The sequence below is a fragment of the Sylvia atricapilla genome, chromosome 4 (genome assembly GCF_009819655.1).
Source record: "Sylvia atricapilla isolate bSylAtr1 chromosome 4, bSylAtr1.pri, whole genome shotgun sequence".
In the NCBI taxonomy this organism is placed as follows: Eukaryota; Metazoa; Chordata; class Aves; order Passeriformes; family Sylviidae; genus Sylvia; species Sylvia atricapilla.
This window is the reverse complement of record NC_089143.1, coordinates 33650374-33664170: the sequence shown is the minus strand read 5'-3', so window position 1 is coordinate 33664170 and position 13797 is coordinate 33650374. Positions and strand designations below refer to the sequence as shown.

Genomic DNA, 13797 nt, shown 5'->3' with positions numbered 1-13797 from the left:
AATCCTCATAGTTTCTATTGCATTTCTCTCTGAAATAGATAACCATATTCTGCCCCATATCTAAAGGAAACTAATGATGAAAATCTTTGAATTAATCTCTTTTTTGAAATCTGCTCATACTTGGAGAGTATAGCTGGAAAAAGTTATCGTTTTCTCTTATTGCCCAAATTCAAACACTAAATTATTTTATGGAAAAGTGAAGAAAGTATCTGGAAGAGAGGGGGTCACTTTTTGTGTGAAAGTTTGATGGCAAGAAACAAACTGTAGAGAGGTTAGTTTTGAAATACTCTAAATAATCTAGTTTTCATCCATGTCTCTCCTTAGAACCCATATTCCATTTGATTATGTGATAGAATGTGATTTTCTTTGAGTATCCAGCAATGTGTTAGATCATTTTTAATATGTCATCTTTTTGGCTTGCATGGTCTTAATGAAACTGCTGTCTCTGTAATGTGCAATTCTTTATTTTTATGTACCTATTGAATAAAAGTGTCAGTAGGAAATGATGCAATATTTACTTGTGAAACCTTCCACAAATTTTTGAATACAAATAGCTTTTATTGTTGTTTGAGTTTGAATTGCAAGTATTTTAAAAAGCAGGGGGGAAAAAAGGAGCAAGAAAAAAAAGTTCAGAAAGCATGTGCTATATGAACTATAAAATACATTCCTTAAGACAGTCTAGTAACACTTGGTTATTCTCCCTGAAACTAGTGCTATTGCTTTTACTCCTTTGCTAAACATTTAGACTTGCATCTCAGTTACCTGCAAGATCTGTTATGCCCATTGAAGTACAATGGAGTAACATTTGCACTTTCTTTTTCTAAGCTTATTTTTGTTTGATTGCAGGCAAAAGTACTGGAGGATTGAAAGCCAGTTTGTTTATTAAGTAATGTGGGATATACTTGTAGAATAAACATATCCATAGTGATTACATAATGTTGTTGTTAAAATGCTTTCATCAACCACCACTTAGCTACAAATCGTACTATCCTGTGGTAGTTGGTATCCAACAACATTTTTCCTCTTCTGATATTATATGTCAAAGGGTTGTTCTTGGTTTTGTTTGTGCCATCTTGAGACATTTTTGTGCAAGTTAGCATAAAAATCTTGATTCTTCTTTGCTGCACCTGGCACTGGTTTGGTTTGCCTGCAGCCCTTAACCAGGAACTTGCCCTCTGCGTGCAGTAGGATACTTTCAAGATATCTCCTCCTTCTCAAAACCACCTCCATGGAATAGGATGTAATTCTGCCAAAGCAAAAGTACTGAGGACTCTTGAAAATCCATTCTGTATTTAGCTTGCACACTTTCTTCAGTAGCTGGGTTCCAGTGATGAAGGACCCTGAATGTCGTCAGCTGTTGGGTTTAGGGGTTTGAGGTCTGCACAACTCTCTTAAAGGTGGGGTTCATTTGGCTGGAAGGGGTAGTCCTGCAATTATTATGTGAGAGAACCAGAGATGTCAGATGTAGTGGAGTTATCTTTTCGTCACTTACTGTTTCAGGCAGAGAAATTGCCACCTTGACACAGAGTATTGAGCTCAACCATGACATGGAGCAGTAGTTCTGTACCAGTCTTGACTACCCTTTTCAGGGCTCAGCCGCTGCAGTTTTGTTGCCTCCTGTCCGGTAGTCCAAGTTTCCAGGTTTGGGAATACTCCTGTCAGTTACTGTATGAGAGAGAAGGTGCACAGTATTGAGGTATAGATACATATTTAAGAATGCAATGGATTACTAGATCTGTAAGGAGGCTTACTGTTGCCAGAAAAAAGATCTTTCCCCAGCTGGGTTGTTCTCCCTACTTTGTACTGGCTCATCGGGCCTTTGATAACATGTCACAACTCACCTAACCTGCTAGAACATGATGTGTCTGCCTTCATGTCATCTTCTGGAGACAGGCAGTGTTTGGGTGGGCTTAGTTCATTAGATGGACTGTGCTGGATTGAGTAAATATCAGACTGTGTAAAGAGAACATGTGAATGTCTAATGGTGGGGACTGTGGGTTTGAGGTGACATGGTAGTAACCACTGACAAAAAAGAGAGCTATTGCACAGCTCCAGCTGTGGCATGCAACTCTCCCCTGTTCTCTTTCCTACAGATCTTAGGTGTCTGGTCCTCATTTCTTGCCAGGTCAGCTAGTTTCCCTTGGGATAGCTTTTCTTCTGAGATGGTGATTCTGCAACAGTTACAAACTGAAATAATATGGGAGTATATTTGAACAGATGTAAGTTCTCTCTTCAGAATGAAAAGTATGTAATGATTTTGTGTCCTCCTTGGGTAGCAGTCTAGCATATCTGGCTTGTTTTTTTAGAGGGACCTGTTGGGAGTATTTGTTCTCCAACTGTGTTGCCTGAATGCAACTGCCTCTGACTGAACACAATTTACATGTGGATTGTTCTAGAGCCAGTTGACGCTATTATTTTGTTTGGCAAGGGGAGGTATTGGAAAACTATTGCTTCCATGTATTGTTAATCTTGTAGTAAAATGTCCAATTCTCTTATGTCTAGCAGTGGGGCACCAGGGAGCCATTCCCTTCCCAGTGGAATTTTCTAGTGGGATTGTAATTCCATGTATTTTAGGGAAATAAGATCTACTGCTGATAAAGTAATAGTTTCCTTCTGTTTAAGCAGACTGTAAAAAATTGGCAGCACTTCTTGGTAGCAGACAGGAATGTAACATGTGAAAGTATCTAATTTTAAAAAATTGGCCTATCACCTGTATCCCATGTATAGTATATGTCCTATGTATAATTACGAAGACATAACATTGCTGCCCTTGAAGCATGTTCTTGCCAAAAGAACAAACAAAACTTCCAAGGCATAAAGTCAGTCCTGACATATTGATTTTGAATTATCGTTCTGGCCAGATTTTTTTTTTCTGAATTTAAGTGCATCAAATCTTGCTGGCAGTGAGCCAGGAAGAGTGCATTTCATGAATAGCAGTGTGATTAAAGCCAGCACAGCTTCCTTTTCTATGTTACAGGGCTGTGACCATTTCAGTGACAAGAATATCCTTGGGTGGAGCATGCCATTCTGCCATTTGTGCAGTTCCGCTGGGTGAGACCACAGAATTTCCCCCCAGTGTGGGTAGTCACTCAGGTCTTTAAAAACAGGAGGAAATAAACTGCTTGTTTATTGGGATCTTAAAATAAATGGAGAACTATGCACTTGCAGTAATTTGTTTCAAATTTAATTAATTTGTTTTAAATTACGCTGTCTTAATAGAATTGTGTAATTCTGCTTTGCAAGAACCTCTGCTTATGTGATGGTAAATCCAAGTCAAATTAGGAATAAGCAACCTGGGTATTATGCACACTGCCACCCTCTTCATTCTGTTCCTAGGGATCATTATTTTTGCATTGTGATTGGACAGAGGAAGTTGATATACAAAATTTTTTTTTAATCTAAGTTGTGGTCTTCATAGAGCCCGACATACAGCTCCTACTTGTTGAAAGATCCATGTGAAGTAGATTCCTTTAGTTCATACCTAAGTTTATGCAGAAAATGTTGGAGAGGCCCTGCCAAGAGGAGATGGTTTGTTCATTTTCCACTGTTGATGATTGAAGTCCAGTTTGCATTTTCTAGAACTAATGCAGCTCTACAGCTCTGTCTGGTGTTCATTACCAGTGCTTACTCCTCACCTGAAGAGCAGAAATAACATCTCCCCATCTGGATAGCTGGCAATCTACTGTTTTATTCGTATCTGCTGCAGACAGGGTTTTAAGGCATCCTGTTGCAGTCACCAGTGGGAACATTTATCTGCCTTAAAAAAGAAATGAGCTGTTGAATAATAATGGGAGGAAAAAGTTTGGATGTTCTTTGTGGTTTAAATCTCACTCTAGTTTAAGCATGAAAGGCTTCACAACTCATTGTCAAATGTTCATGAAACTTTTCTCTCAATTGCTTGCCTGTAACTATCCCAATAATATTCTTGTTGTACAAGTTTGACCTTAACAGCAAGTACTTGAAGCATTCTTGTCCAAGGAAAAAATTCCTTATCTTTCCTGAGGCTTTACTCTGAGAAGTATAAATATTTGTTTTTGAAAGAATGCTGCTTTAAAAAAAATATCAGCTTTTGGAAGGTATATGGACTCAAATAAATGTATTTTTCAGTGCTACATTTCAAAATGTTGTGCTACAGAACCAGAAATATCGTCCATAATTCTGTCTTTTGGGTTTTTTTTTCCTCTATGGAATAAACCTACTGATGAAAATAGAAATAACTGAAAAGTATAGATGAACAAACATATGGTGCTGCTATAGAGGCACATGTTTTTAGAAATATGTATACATATCTATACATATGAACAACTTGCCAGACAAGATACATGGTTTTTTTGGCTTTTTAAGTTCATAATATTTAAGAAGAGAACAGAGTAAAATTCTTCAGAGTCTTCTCTGTTTGGTAAAAGTTGAGTAACAATTCTAGGATACTCATTCCATACTGCTTTGCTTTTTCCATGGTGATGTATTTTCATGACTGAGCATTTATTCCAGAATAAATACATGCAGTTAGAACTGACTGAGAGTAATTTGACCAGCCAATGTACCTACACATGCAAATACCCAAATGCTGGTATGCCGAAGTTAGTGTGCAGTTTTTTAAAATGCAGGGTCACCTTTAACTCATTTATGGCTATCAGTATAAAAAATGGTAGCTCATATAATCATAGTATTGTTTTGTACTTGCAGCTTGGAGAAGCAAAAAGGAAATGTTTGATTGTATTTGTCAGCAATACAAAATAATCTGCAGTTGATCAGCTTTGTCCTTCTCTTGCAGTCACAAGGACAGGGCATCTGTAGGCCACATTTTAGAACTCTGCAGGCTAGATTTGGTCTTTGGGCTGCATGTTGAGCAATCCTCACTTAAAACCTACAAAGCAATTACCTACAACATGCTCGAAGATGAGACCTTCCAATCTTGTAAGATTATTTGGTGTCTGCTGGTTGCACTCTTAAAACACAATCACACCATTACATTCATCTAAAACCCCACCATAACTGCATTTATCGTATTTAATCATTGACCCATGAGAATTCTGCTTCATGCTCTTCAACCTGCTTCACAAAAAAGGACAACTCTGGAAACCAGCACTTCTTATCTTGTGTAAATAACTGTGAATGTGCAGTGTGTTAAAGCACAACAACAATAAGTGGGCACAGATAGGAACATGTGTTGACCATTTAGGAGAGAAAAGATATTGATTTGCTTCTTTGTGTGCCCAATATCTTTGTGTAAAAGAGCAGGTGGCTATAAACACGGATATGTGTGTATGTGTGTCTGTAGCTATAGTTTGTTTTTTTGAGAGAGTGTTCCTGTTGGGGTTATTGGAAAACCCAACTGTGTATAAAGCTTTTCTGCTTTAATCTTTTATGCACCACACTTGGGTTCATGTGGGTTATACTCTCTGTGCATTCATTGTGCACATCCAAGAAATGCCTTTCCCAAGTAGAAATGCCACATTTGTAAATGGTGGAAGGAGAGTGTTTATGTATTAATTTGTTTTTAAATTCATCTGTAGTTCCATAGAGATTGTCAGTTTAGGATTCTATGGGGTTTGTTTTATGGGATGCTGCTTTTTCTTTGTATGTCTTTTATTATTGTGATAGTAACAAGGTACTGTGATATTAACAAGAGAAAATGCTTTTGAAAAACTGGTAGTTAGTCACTATTAGAAATTGTTATTAACCAGATCCTGTCCTTATCAGCTTTTGCTGTTACAAAATCTGTTTTCTTACACAGAGTTGAAAGAGTGCCTTCTCCCAAGAGTGCACTTCAGCTCAGTTTAGAGCAATCGCATTGGTTTGGCTGCAGTTCTTTTTTCTCTCAACATCTTCAGCCACTTGTTCCCATTTTTTCCCCCTCTGCATTGGTTCCCACAGTAAAGCAATTCAGAAGACTAAAATGGCCGAAATCTAACCCAGAGAATAAACATGCCTCCTACTTTTGCAGTGAATTCTGAAGTGAATACTCTGCACTTAAATATTTTGGTACTGAATGTTACTTTTTATCTCTGTAGATCTATGCAGATTTACAGTATGTAAGTTAGGAAGAGTGGTGCACATTTGTATTTAGATTTCAGACTTTTCATGGCTATAGATTATGAGAACATTTTTGCATTTAGTACAGCTTTAAAGGAAGAATATTCATTGTACAGCTTCAAAAAGTGCTGAACTAAGTCAGGAGATATTGCTAAGTTTGAACATTCAACCATATATAGTACTCTTTGTATGTTTGCATTAGAAATAAAACTTTAAAATCTTGATTGATTTATATTGATCTTATATACCACTGTTATGTCTGATCCTGTTGTCTGTGTATCCTATGCAAGTCTGTGTTGTGTGTGGCTGCTAGACTTAAAATGTTACCTGCAGCCCTTTGTAAATTAAAGGCCTGTTCCAGCCTACTCATTTTTATTACCTGAGTAGTCGGTGAAAAGAAGGAGACACCTCAAAAAAGCAGTTTGGTCCCACAGGTGTCTTGGGCACTGTCTTTGACAGATGGAAGTGCCCTCTGAGGGCAGCCCTCTCCGTCTGCTGGCCATAAAAGACACTTGTGTGTTGGATCAGATGTCTAGCAGCATAGGAATAGAGTTAGGTGAGGTGAGCTGGGAGAGTTAATGATCTATTAGTTCAGTTACAGGGGGAAAGATAAAATTGTTTTTATAGAGTGAAAGGAGAGAGAGATAACCACTAAAATCACGAATAACATATGGCTGTAAAAAATAATGAAGTGGGGAGGAAGGGAGTTGAAAAAACGTAATAGCTAAGATTGCTTTTAGTTTTTGTTCAGAAATGCATTGTTGTAAGATGTCGTTGAAAAGACTTTGTTGATCCCATTATTTCCAAATACTCCGATGCAAAAAATGCTTTCTTTTTGAGTTTTAGGATGTTGCTAATTCAAGGTTGACTACATGGGAGTGATCTGCATAAACATTTGCCTATTTTACTCTAATTCCTAATGTTGCAACTAGTCCCTTGAATTCTGTTCCTTACGCACACTGCAATGGCGGAGGAAGTGAAGCACCTGCACAGTAACCAAAGGCAAACTATGGTTTAGACTAATCTAACTGTGAATTACTGGCAAAGAAGCAATTTTAGTTGGCAGTGGATTTCAGCAGAGGTCTCTTTAAATCTTTTTTTTTTTTCTCCTATTAAGAAACAACACAAATAGAAGATCCCAGGAAACAATGGCGGCAAGAACAAGAGAGAATGTTAAAAGATTATCTTACAATAGCCCAGGATGCTCTCAGTACCCAGAAGGAACTGTACCAGGTGAAAGAACAGAGACTAGCACTTGCACTGGATGAGTATGTACGGTTGAATGGTGCCTACAAAGAAAAATCAAGCTCTCGTACAAGCTGTAAGTACAGTAGAGAATACAATGTAACTCCTTTGATCTCTGCCTTGCAGGGGATCCTGTTTCTCTTTAGGAAAAGTTTTCAAGGTTTGATAGGAACACCTTGTACTCTGGCTTTTAGAGTTAGCCCTACATTATTTATTTATTTAAGATAAAGATATTCTGCTGGAGAGAATCCTCTTCTCTCTGGTACAACTGAACTCCTTTGAGCCATGATTTAGAGCAGTTGGCTCTGAAATCTATTTTGTCATGCAGTTTGTTGAGACAAAATTATGTCACATCTACATTCAAAGTGAACCGGATCTCTTACCTTCCTGGCTGCCTGCTGAAATGACCCTTCAGTGTTGACAGGTATCTGCAATAGACCAAGAAGGGAACGTGTTGCTGATTTATAGAAGGAGCAGGCAGTAATTCTGTAGCCTGTGTGCTGTGACCCAGGGGTGGAGTAGAGATACAGGTTTTTGTCCTGGGCAGGGAATCAGCATCTAGAAAAGCACTGTCAGAGGCCTCTTACTGGCCAAACACCTCTCTTAGAAGTAGTGTATGAAAGGAGCATATACATCTGTGGAAGAACAGAGTGCCAGATCTCTGAGACTTCTGGATAAATATGCTTTCCTGAGATCTTAGAAATTACAACTTTCAGGAAGAAAGTGATTACAAGATGGCCCAGCTAGAAGGATAAGAACAGAGAGCAAGGAATTGAAAGTCGGAGAGAATAAGGTTCTACTTAAGGACCCTGGGATAAGTAAATGATGAGAGATACCATGTAGTGGTAGGCTGAAAAATGGGAAAATTTTGATTATTCAGTAATTATTGCCATGCTGCAATAATGACTACTCTATAAAAGGCTAGATTTTAAAGTATTATATGTTTTGAGCACATTCTAGGGTTTTGATATATGTGCATTCATGAAGGAAAAAACTAATTAGTGGTTTAAAAGTATTTAAATATTTGTCTTTTTTATCTTTTTTTAAAAAAAGTGTTTTCAGGCTCTTCATCAAGCACAAAGTATGATCCTGACATTCTGAAGGCTGAAATCTCCACTACAAGATTAAGGGTGAGAGTCCTTAACTCATGTTCATTTGGATTCTGTATGCCAAGTTTATGATTATAGAATAAGCATAGCTTGAACTAGCAGATGTATCTTGTACCCTGGTTCTGAAATTCCTAATACTCTAATTAGATACCATTCAGAGGTTTAAAATTAATTTTTAAAGCTGTCTCTGGTGCTTTCAGATAACACTTTTTTGGGAAACTTTGACAGATATTCTAATTAGATGTAGGTTTAAATAAATACGATAATTATTTCCAGTTGTATGCCTTTGTTTTCTAAAGGAAGGGTAAAAATAGAAAAGTAAGAGGCTAAGATGACTTTTTTTTATGCAACCTTTCTTCTGTGAGAATTGCATCATCAGCTTCTTGAACTGCCTGAAGTTTCTGTTTGTTTGAAAAATACGTTTCAATAATGGTGCAAAACCCCTCTGTTATGTCAAAATGGAAAGGTTCAGATGAAAGATGAAAGTCTGTGTTTGGATTTTGAAATTGCTAATGAACACCAATCCATGATTTGATCAGTGTGATCAGTAACAAACTCCATATAAGGAACTTTCATTCACAGGTTAGTCCCTAGTGAATTTATCTTGATAAGGAAGAAATTATGTGGAAGACGTTTAAAATATCTATAGGGATTTCATTTATTTCAACTGTGGCATATAATGCTTTATGGATATCCTGCACTTTCTGTAGTCGGTAATGAAATTAATTACATCAAAGCCTGCAGGTTAAAAAGGCAGCACAGCACCTCACAGCACAGTTCTTCCATGTGGGCTGGCATACAGACTCCAGGAGAGCAGAATCTGCACAAGTGACAGCATTTACTTAGCTCTTCCATTGCCCTCTCCTGGTTTGTGCACAGAGCAGCACTCATAGAAGCCTCAGACAGTAACATCCTCCTTCACATGGAGTAAAGGTTGTGATTAGGAAGCTACACAATTTATGTCTGAAAGGAACTGTGGAATACCTCATTAAACTTTTAAAAATCAGCATAAATCAGGGATGGAATGCACTCTAAAACTCCTGTCTGCACGTTACCCTCCTGACTACACCTGTTCATCCTTACCGATCTTGATTTGTAGTCCCTTATCCATTAAGGCAAAGGGATGATGATCAGTGAGGGAACTTATTCAAATGCTGGAGGTGGGAAGAAAAATTTTGTAAGCTTAGTAGGGGGAGTCAAAGACAGTAATGACCCTATTAGGAACAAGAAAGAAGAAACAAGGCAGTAGCTTCTTTCTAAAATGAGTGGAGCAGTAACAGATGTTTCCTTTGGCAAGTCAATTACCAGTATATTTAGGAAATTGACAGTGTTGTTGAAGAACAAAACACATGACAAAATTTAAATATAGTCATCTACTTGTCAAGAGAGGAAATTCAGTCATGGTCCTGTGCTCACTTTTTCCCATTACCATTGACTACAGATCTACAAATTACTCACCAAGGTGAGAGTTGGATATGTTTATCACAGTAATTCACTTTGGAGGTGCTTTCCTCTCTCCATTGTTTTTTGACGTCAAGGAGCCTAATATCCTGCTGGTTCCCAATGCCTGATTTATTGGCATTGCATAGTCCTGCATATGTGCCTAAAATAGGTGACCTGAATCTTGTCTGCAGAGTTTAGAAAGGTGCAATCCAAGAGTATCTGTATCAGCATAAAGTGTATGGTCATCCAAAGCCACTGGATATGAAAACTGAGATAAGAAAAAGTGGAACCCTGTCATGCTAGGGCTGGAAAGTGGTTGTCATGGAAGATGGCAAGAGAGGTATGGCTGTTATCACAGTTTACCCTTATTTGAATGTTTGAAGATGCTTGCTAATAGGCCAGCTTTGGGCATTTTGCAGTATATGCATGCATGGACTTAATGAGAAGCAAAGTCATTAGTAAGCTGCTAGCCAGCTACTTAGATTTTGCACTTTGTTAGATCAGTTGTACTAAACCTGTTTCTCTGTCTCACAGGATCTGAGGATTACTGGTATCATCAGGTTAACGGTGGCTGGAGGGGGGAAACAGCATTTGAGGAAGTTCTGAATTGGCCTTTGGCCTTTTCCTTGTTAGCTGTGTGTTATATATGCATGTGGAGCCTTCTGGATACCTGAACTGCCTGTTGTGCAATAGGTCATGGAGAAAATATGACAGAAATCAGACACCTGTTAAATGAAATAAGAAGGAGAAGAAATATTTATCTCACCAGACTAAAATTCAGGGATCACATCCTACCGTAGACTTTGAGTGGGGCAATTTGGGGTCTTAATTAGCAATCAGCAAGATAACTCAAACAGCACAAAGCATATGTGATCACAGTAAGTTTTATGCACGTGCAGCGAGTGAGTAGGAAATGCACCTTTATAAAATAACAAGGAGTGGAGGGGCTGGGGAGGTTGGCTGTGTTGTTCCATTAGGACTTGAGTGCTGGGAATAGAAAGGGGTTAGCACAGGGGCCTGCTTGAAGATGTGGTTAGGAGTAGGAAAGAGAGGTCTGTCAGGTGACTGACGATGTGCAGAAGCAGTAGGAAGGGGGTGAATTTTAGAACAAGTGTAGAGTTGTGAAAAAGGGGGAATTATATGAAAGTTTTGAAGGAGAAGACAAGGAGCCTAAGAATAGTTTAATGCAGGGATGATGCAGTAAACACAGAGGCTATATTACGATGTAGGTCACATCCTTCTAGGATAATGCACCCAACTCACATTTCTTGATAATGAAATGATGATGAAGTACAGCAGAGGACACTCAAAAGATGATCTTGAAGAAAAATGTAAGAGTTTCTGAGCAATACAATCCTCTAGGTTGAAATCAAGTGTGCCTTCTGCTATTAATATAAATACATGTTTCTGATTTTAAAGCGAAAGGTTTAGTCATTCTGTATTTTTCAGAAAAATTCAGACTTGTTTCATATTTTACACATCACTTTAGCTGGAACACAGAGGTGATATCTGTTCATTTTCCTTAACCTTGATCAGAACACTTGAGAAATTATTCTTGGAGTTTTCATACTAGTCAAGGAGAAAATAGCTGAGGAGTACTGAATGTATACTTAGAGAAATTGTCTATTTGTCATGCTAATGATTCAGTATGGTCAAAATAAAAACAGTTTTCTGTCAAGTAAAGCAACTAGTGATGATAGTATGATAGTTTCCAAAAGCCTGAACATAACCCTTCATCCAGAGAACACATTTTACTTTGAAGAAAATGGAGATTAAAAGCATTTTAGTTCTGTCACAGAAAATACATTAGCCAGAGACTGCAAGCTGGCATGTCTAAGTATCATTTACAACCCCCTACAAAGACTGTGTAAATCATTAGTTATTTTAGAAATGTAAAGCATTTTAAGTCTCTTGGAAAGCTGCAGCAGCTGCTGATGCTGAGTGCCTTCCGTTACCTGGCATGCTGAGAATCATACTTTTTTTTTTTAATACTTTCAAATTATATTTATTTGAAGAATATCAGCCAGCAAGTAGGAAGTCTAAAGGGATTTAGATACAAAATATCTTGGAGACATGTTTTGAAATTAATTTCAGTTAAACTGGTCTAAGTTCTTGATATTAGTATAATAAATTTTTCAAGAGTTGAATATCTGAGGAGCTTATAAAAACAAGCAAGAACTTTAGAGTGGACTTTTAGCTTTTCCTTTTTTCACTTTAACATTTGGAAAAAGAAAGCCTAACAATATCTGGCTGGTATGTAGAGTGCAAACAAGCTAGCTGTAGATGTATAAATACCAAAATCTTGGACTCCACACTTCAAGGAGGCATTTGTCTCTATGGGTATGCTGATGATTAATTTATGTTTAAGTACATTCATTTTTAGGTGGTTCTTAAAACTTTGTTTCATACATCTGGGAAATATGACATTAAAAATTAAATGGAGGATTTTTAAATTTAATCTTGATTCATAAATATTTTGTAGTGCACTTATATCTGCTGACATTTCAAATAGCAATATTAAGGTTAAGAAGCAATTGACCGTGCAAATTTAGGGAGAGTAGGGAATATTTTTCCAAAGACATTTTTGATAAATAGACACATATATTTGTGATTCACATGTCATTAGTGATTGTTGTCTTTGGATTAAATAAGTGTGAATTACATATTTAAGGATGCAGTGTCTGTAAAGCTTTACAAGATTGGATGATTCCTAGGAAAAAAAGAGAGTCCATTTTGTCTTTTACAGTGCAAATGACTGAACAGCATCCAGGAATTAAAAAGTAAAAACATAATAAAACTAGAAGTAAACAGGCATGTCCCTGTAGGACAGTTAGAATGCATGCTTAACAAGTGAGAAGTAAATTACTTGTTAAAGTTCTCTCAGGTTTAATAACACAGTGTGGTATCAATACAAATAAGGAATGTGATTTAATCTGCTTGTGTCCCTTTAATACTAAAGCATGTTGCCCATAGACATCAAGAAGAGATAAGATCCTTTTTTAATGTGTGTCAGTAGAGCAATTTACTCCTTTTCTCTCATCTGATGTAGTGCATACTTTAATTGTTCAAAGCCATGCGTTACATCGTTTAACAAGAGGAATTTTCTAACTCTTGCTTTGATTTAACACACAAGGTTAAGAAGCTGAAGAGAGAGCTCTCTCAGATGAAGCAGGAGCTGCTGTACAAGGAGCAGGGCTTTGAAACATTGCAACAGTGAGTAAATGAAAATAGTAGGAATTTACTTAATTAAGTCACCTGATTTCTTTTCTTTGGTGTGGAATTGAATCTGCATTATCTGAAAGAATTATTGTGAAGGAAAAGGATAATCTAATAACTGTTGTAGTTAGGAAATGGGAAATCTGTGGAAATGGTGACCCTTCTGTGCAAGTGTTAACACAAGAAATTTGTCTCCTCTCTTATTTTTTTTTTTTCCATGGGGCAGCTTGTGTTGCAAAGAGGCAGAAAGAAGGAGAGTGGTCAGGGGTCCCAAGGACAAAATTAGCTGCTTTGTGTGTCTGATATAATTTTTTTTTTTTTAAGTTTTGAAAAGGTACTTAGGTCTTTCTTTCATCCTTCCTCACCTATGAGCTCAAAAGAAAGAGAAAGGTGCTGTTCTTGGAGGTATGAATGGTACACAGCTCTGCAGGGTTGGAAATTAGTCACAATTTGAGGATTAGAGACCTGCCTTTCTTTGTTCCAATTGCTGGGATGCCTGGTGTCCAAAGGGCTGATGCTGAACTGGGTGAGCTTTCTGGCTATTTAACCAGTTAGATTACTGGGGAATGAATTTTTTTTCAGTCTAAGAACTCTCTGCTGCTCCTGCCTTACAAAATTAGGCCCTAAAATATTAAACATTACTGGAACTGTCACCATAAAGAACCTGTTGCACAGGAAACCTGGCTAAGAAGTGTGTTTTCTTGAGTTATGCGATGAGAAATTTATTAATGCTACCTGTTTTCCACAT

The 13797-nt window shown here is 37.4% G+C and overlaps 1 protein-coding gene across 2 annotated transcripts in view; it reads left to right on the top strand.

Moving 5' to 3' along the window:
* The window catches only part of WWC2 (WW and C2 domain containing 2), a 94581-nt gene that overhangs the window by 39806 nt on the left and 40978 nt on the right, over positions 1–13797 (top strand). The window contains exons 3-5 of one of the 2 annotated variants that reach the window (XM_066317557.1): positions 7154–7357; positions 8335–8411; positions 12967–13046. In XM_066317557.1, coding sequence (XP_066173654.1) covers positions 7154–7357; positions 8335–8411; positions 12967–13046 — 361 coding nt within the window. Of the gene's footprint in view, positions 1–7153; positions 7358–8334; positions 8412–12966; positions 13047–13258; positions 13576–13797 lie in introns of those variants that run through there. The other variant, XM_066317558.1, reaches the window with a different exon arrangement.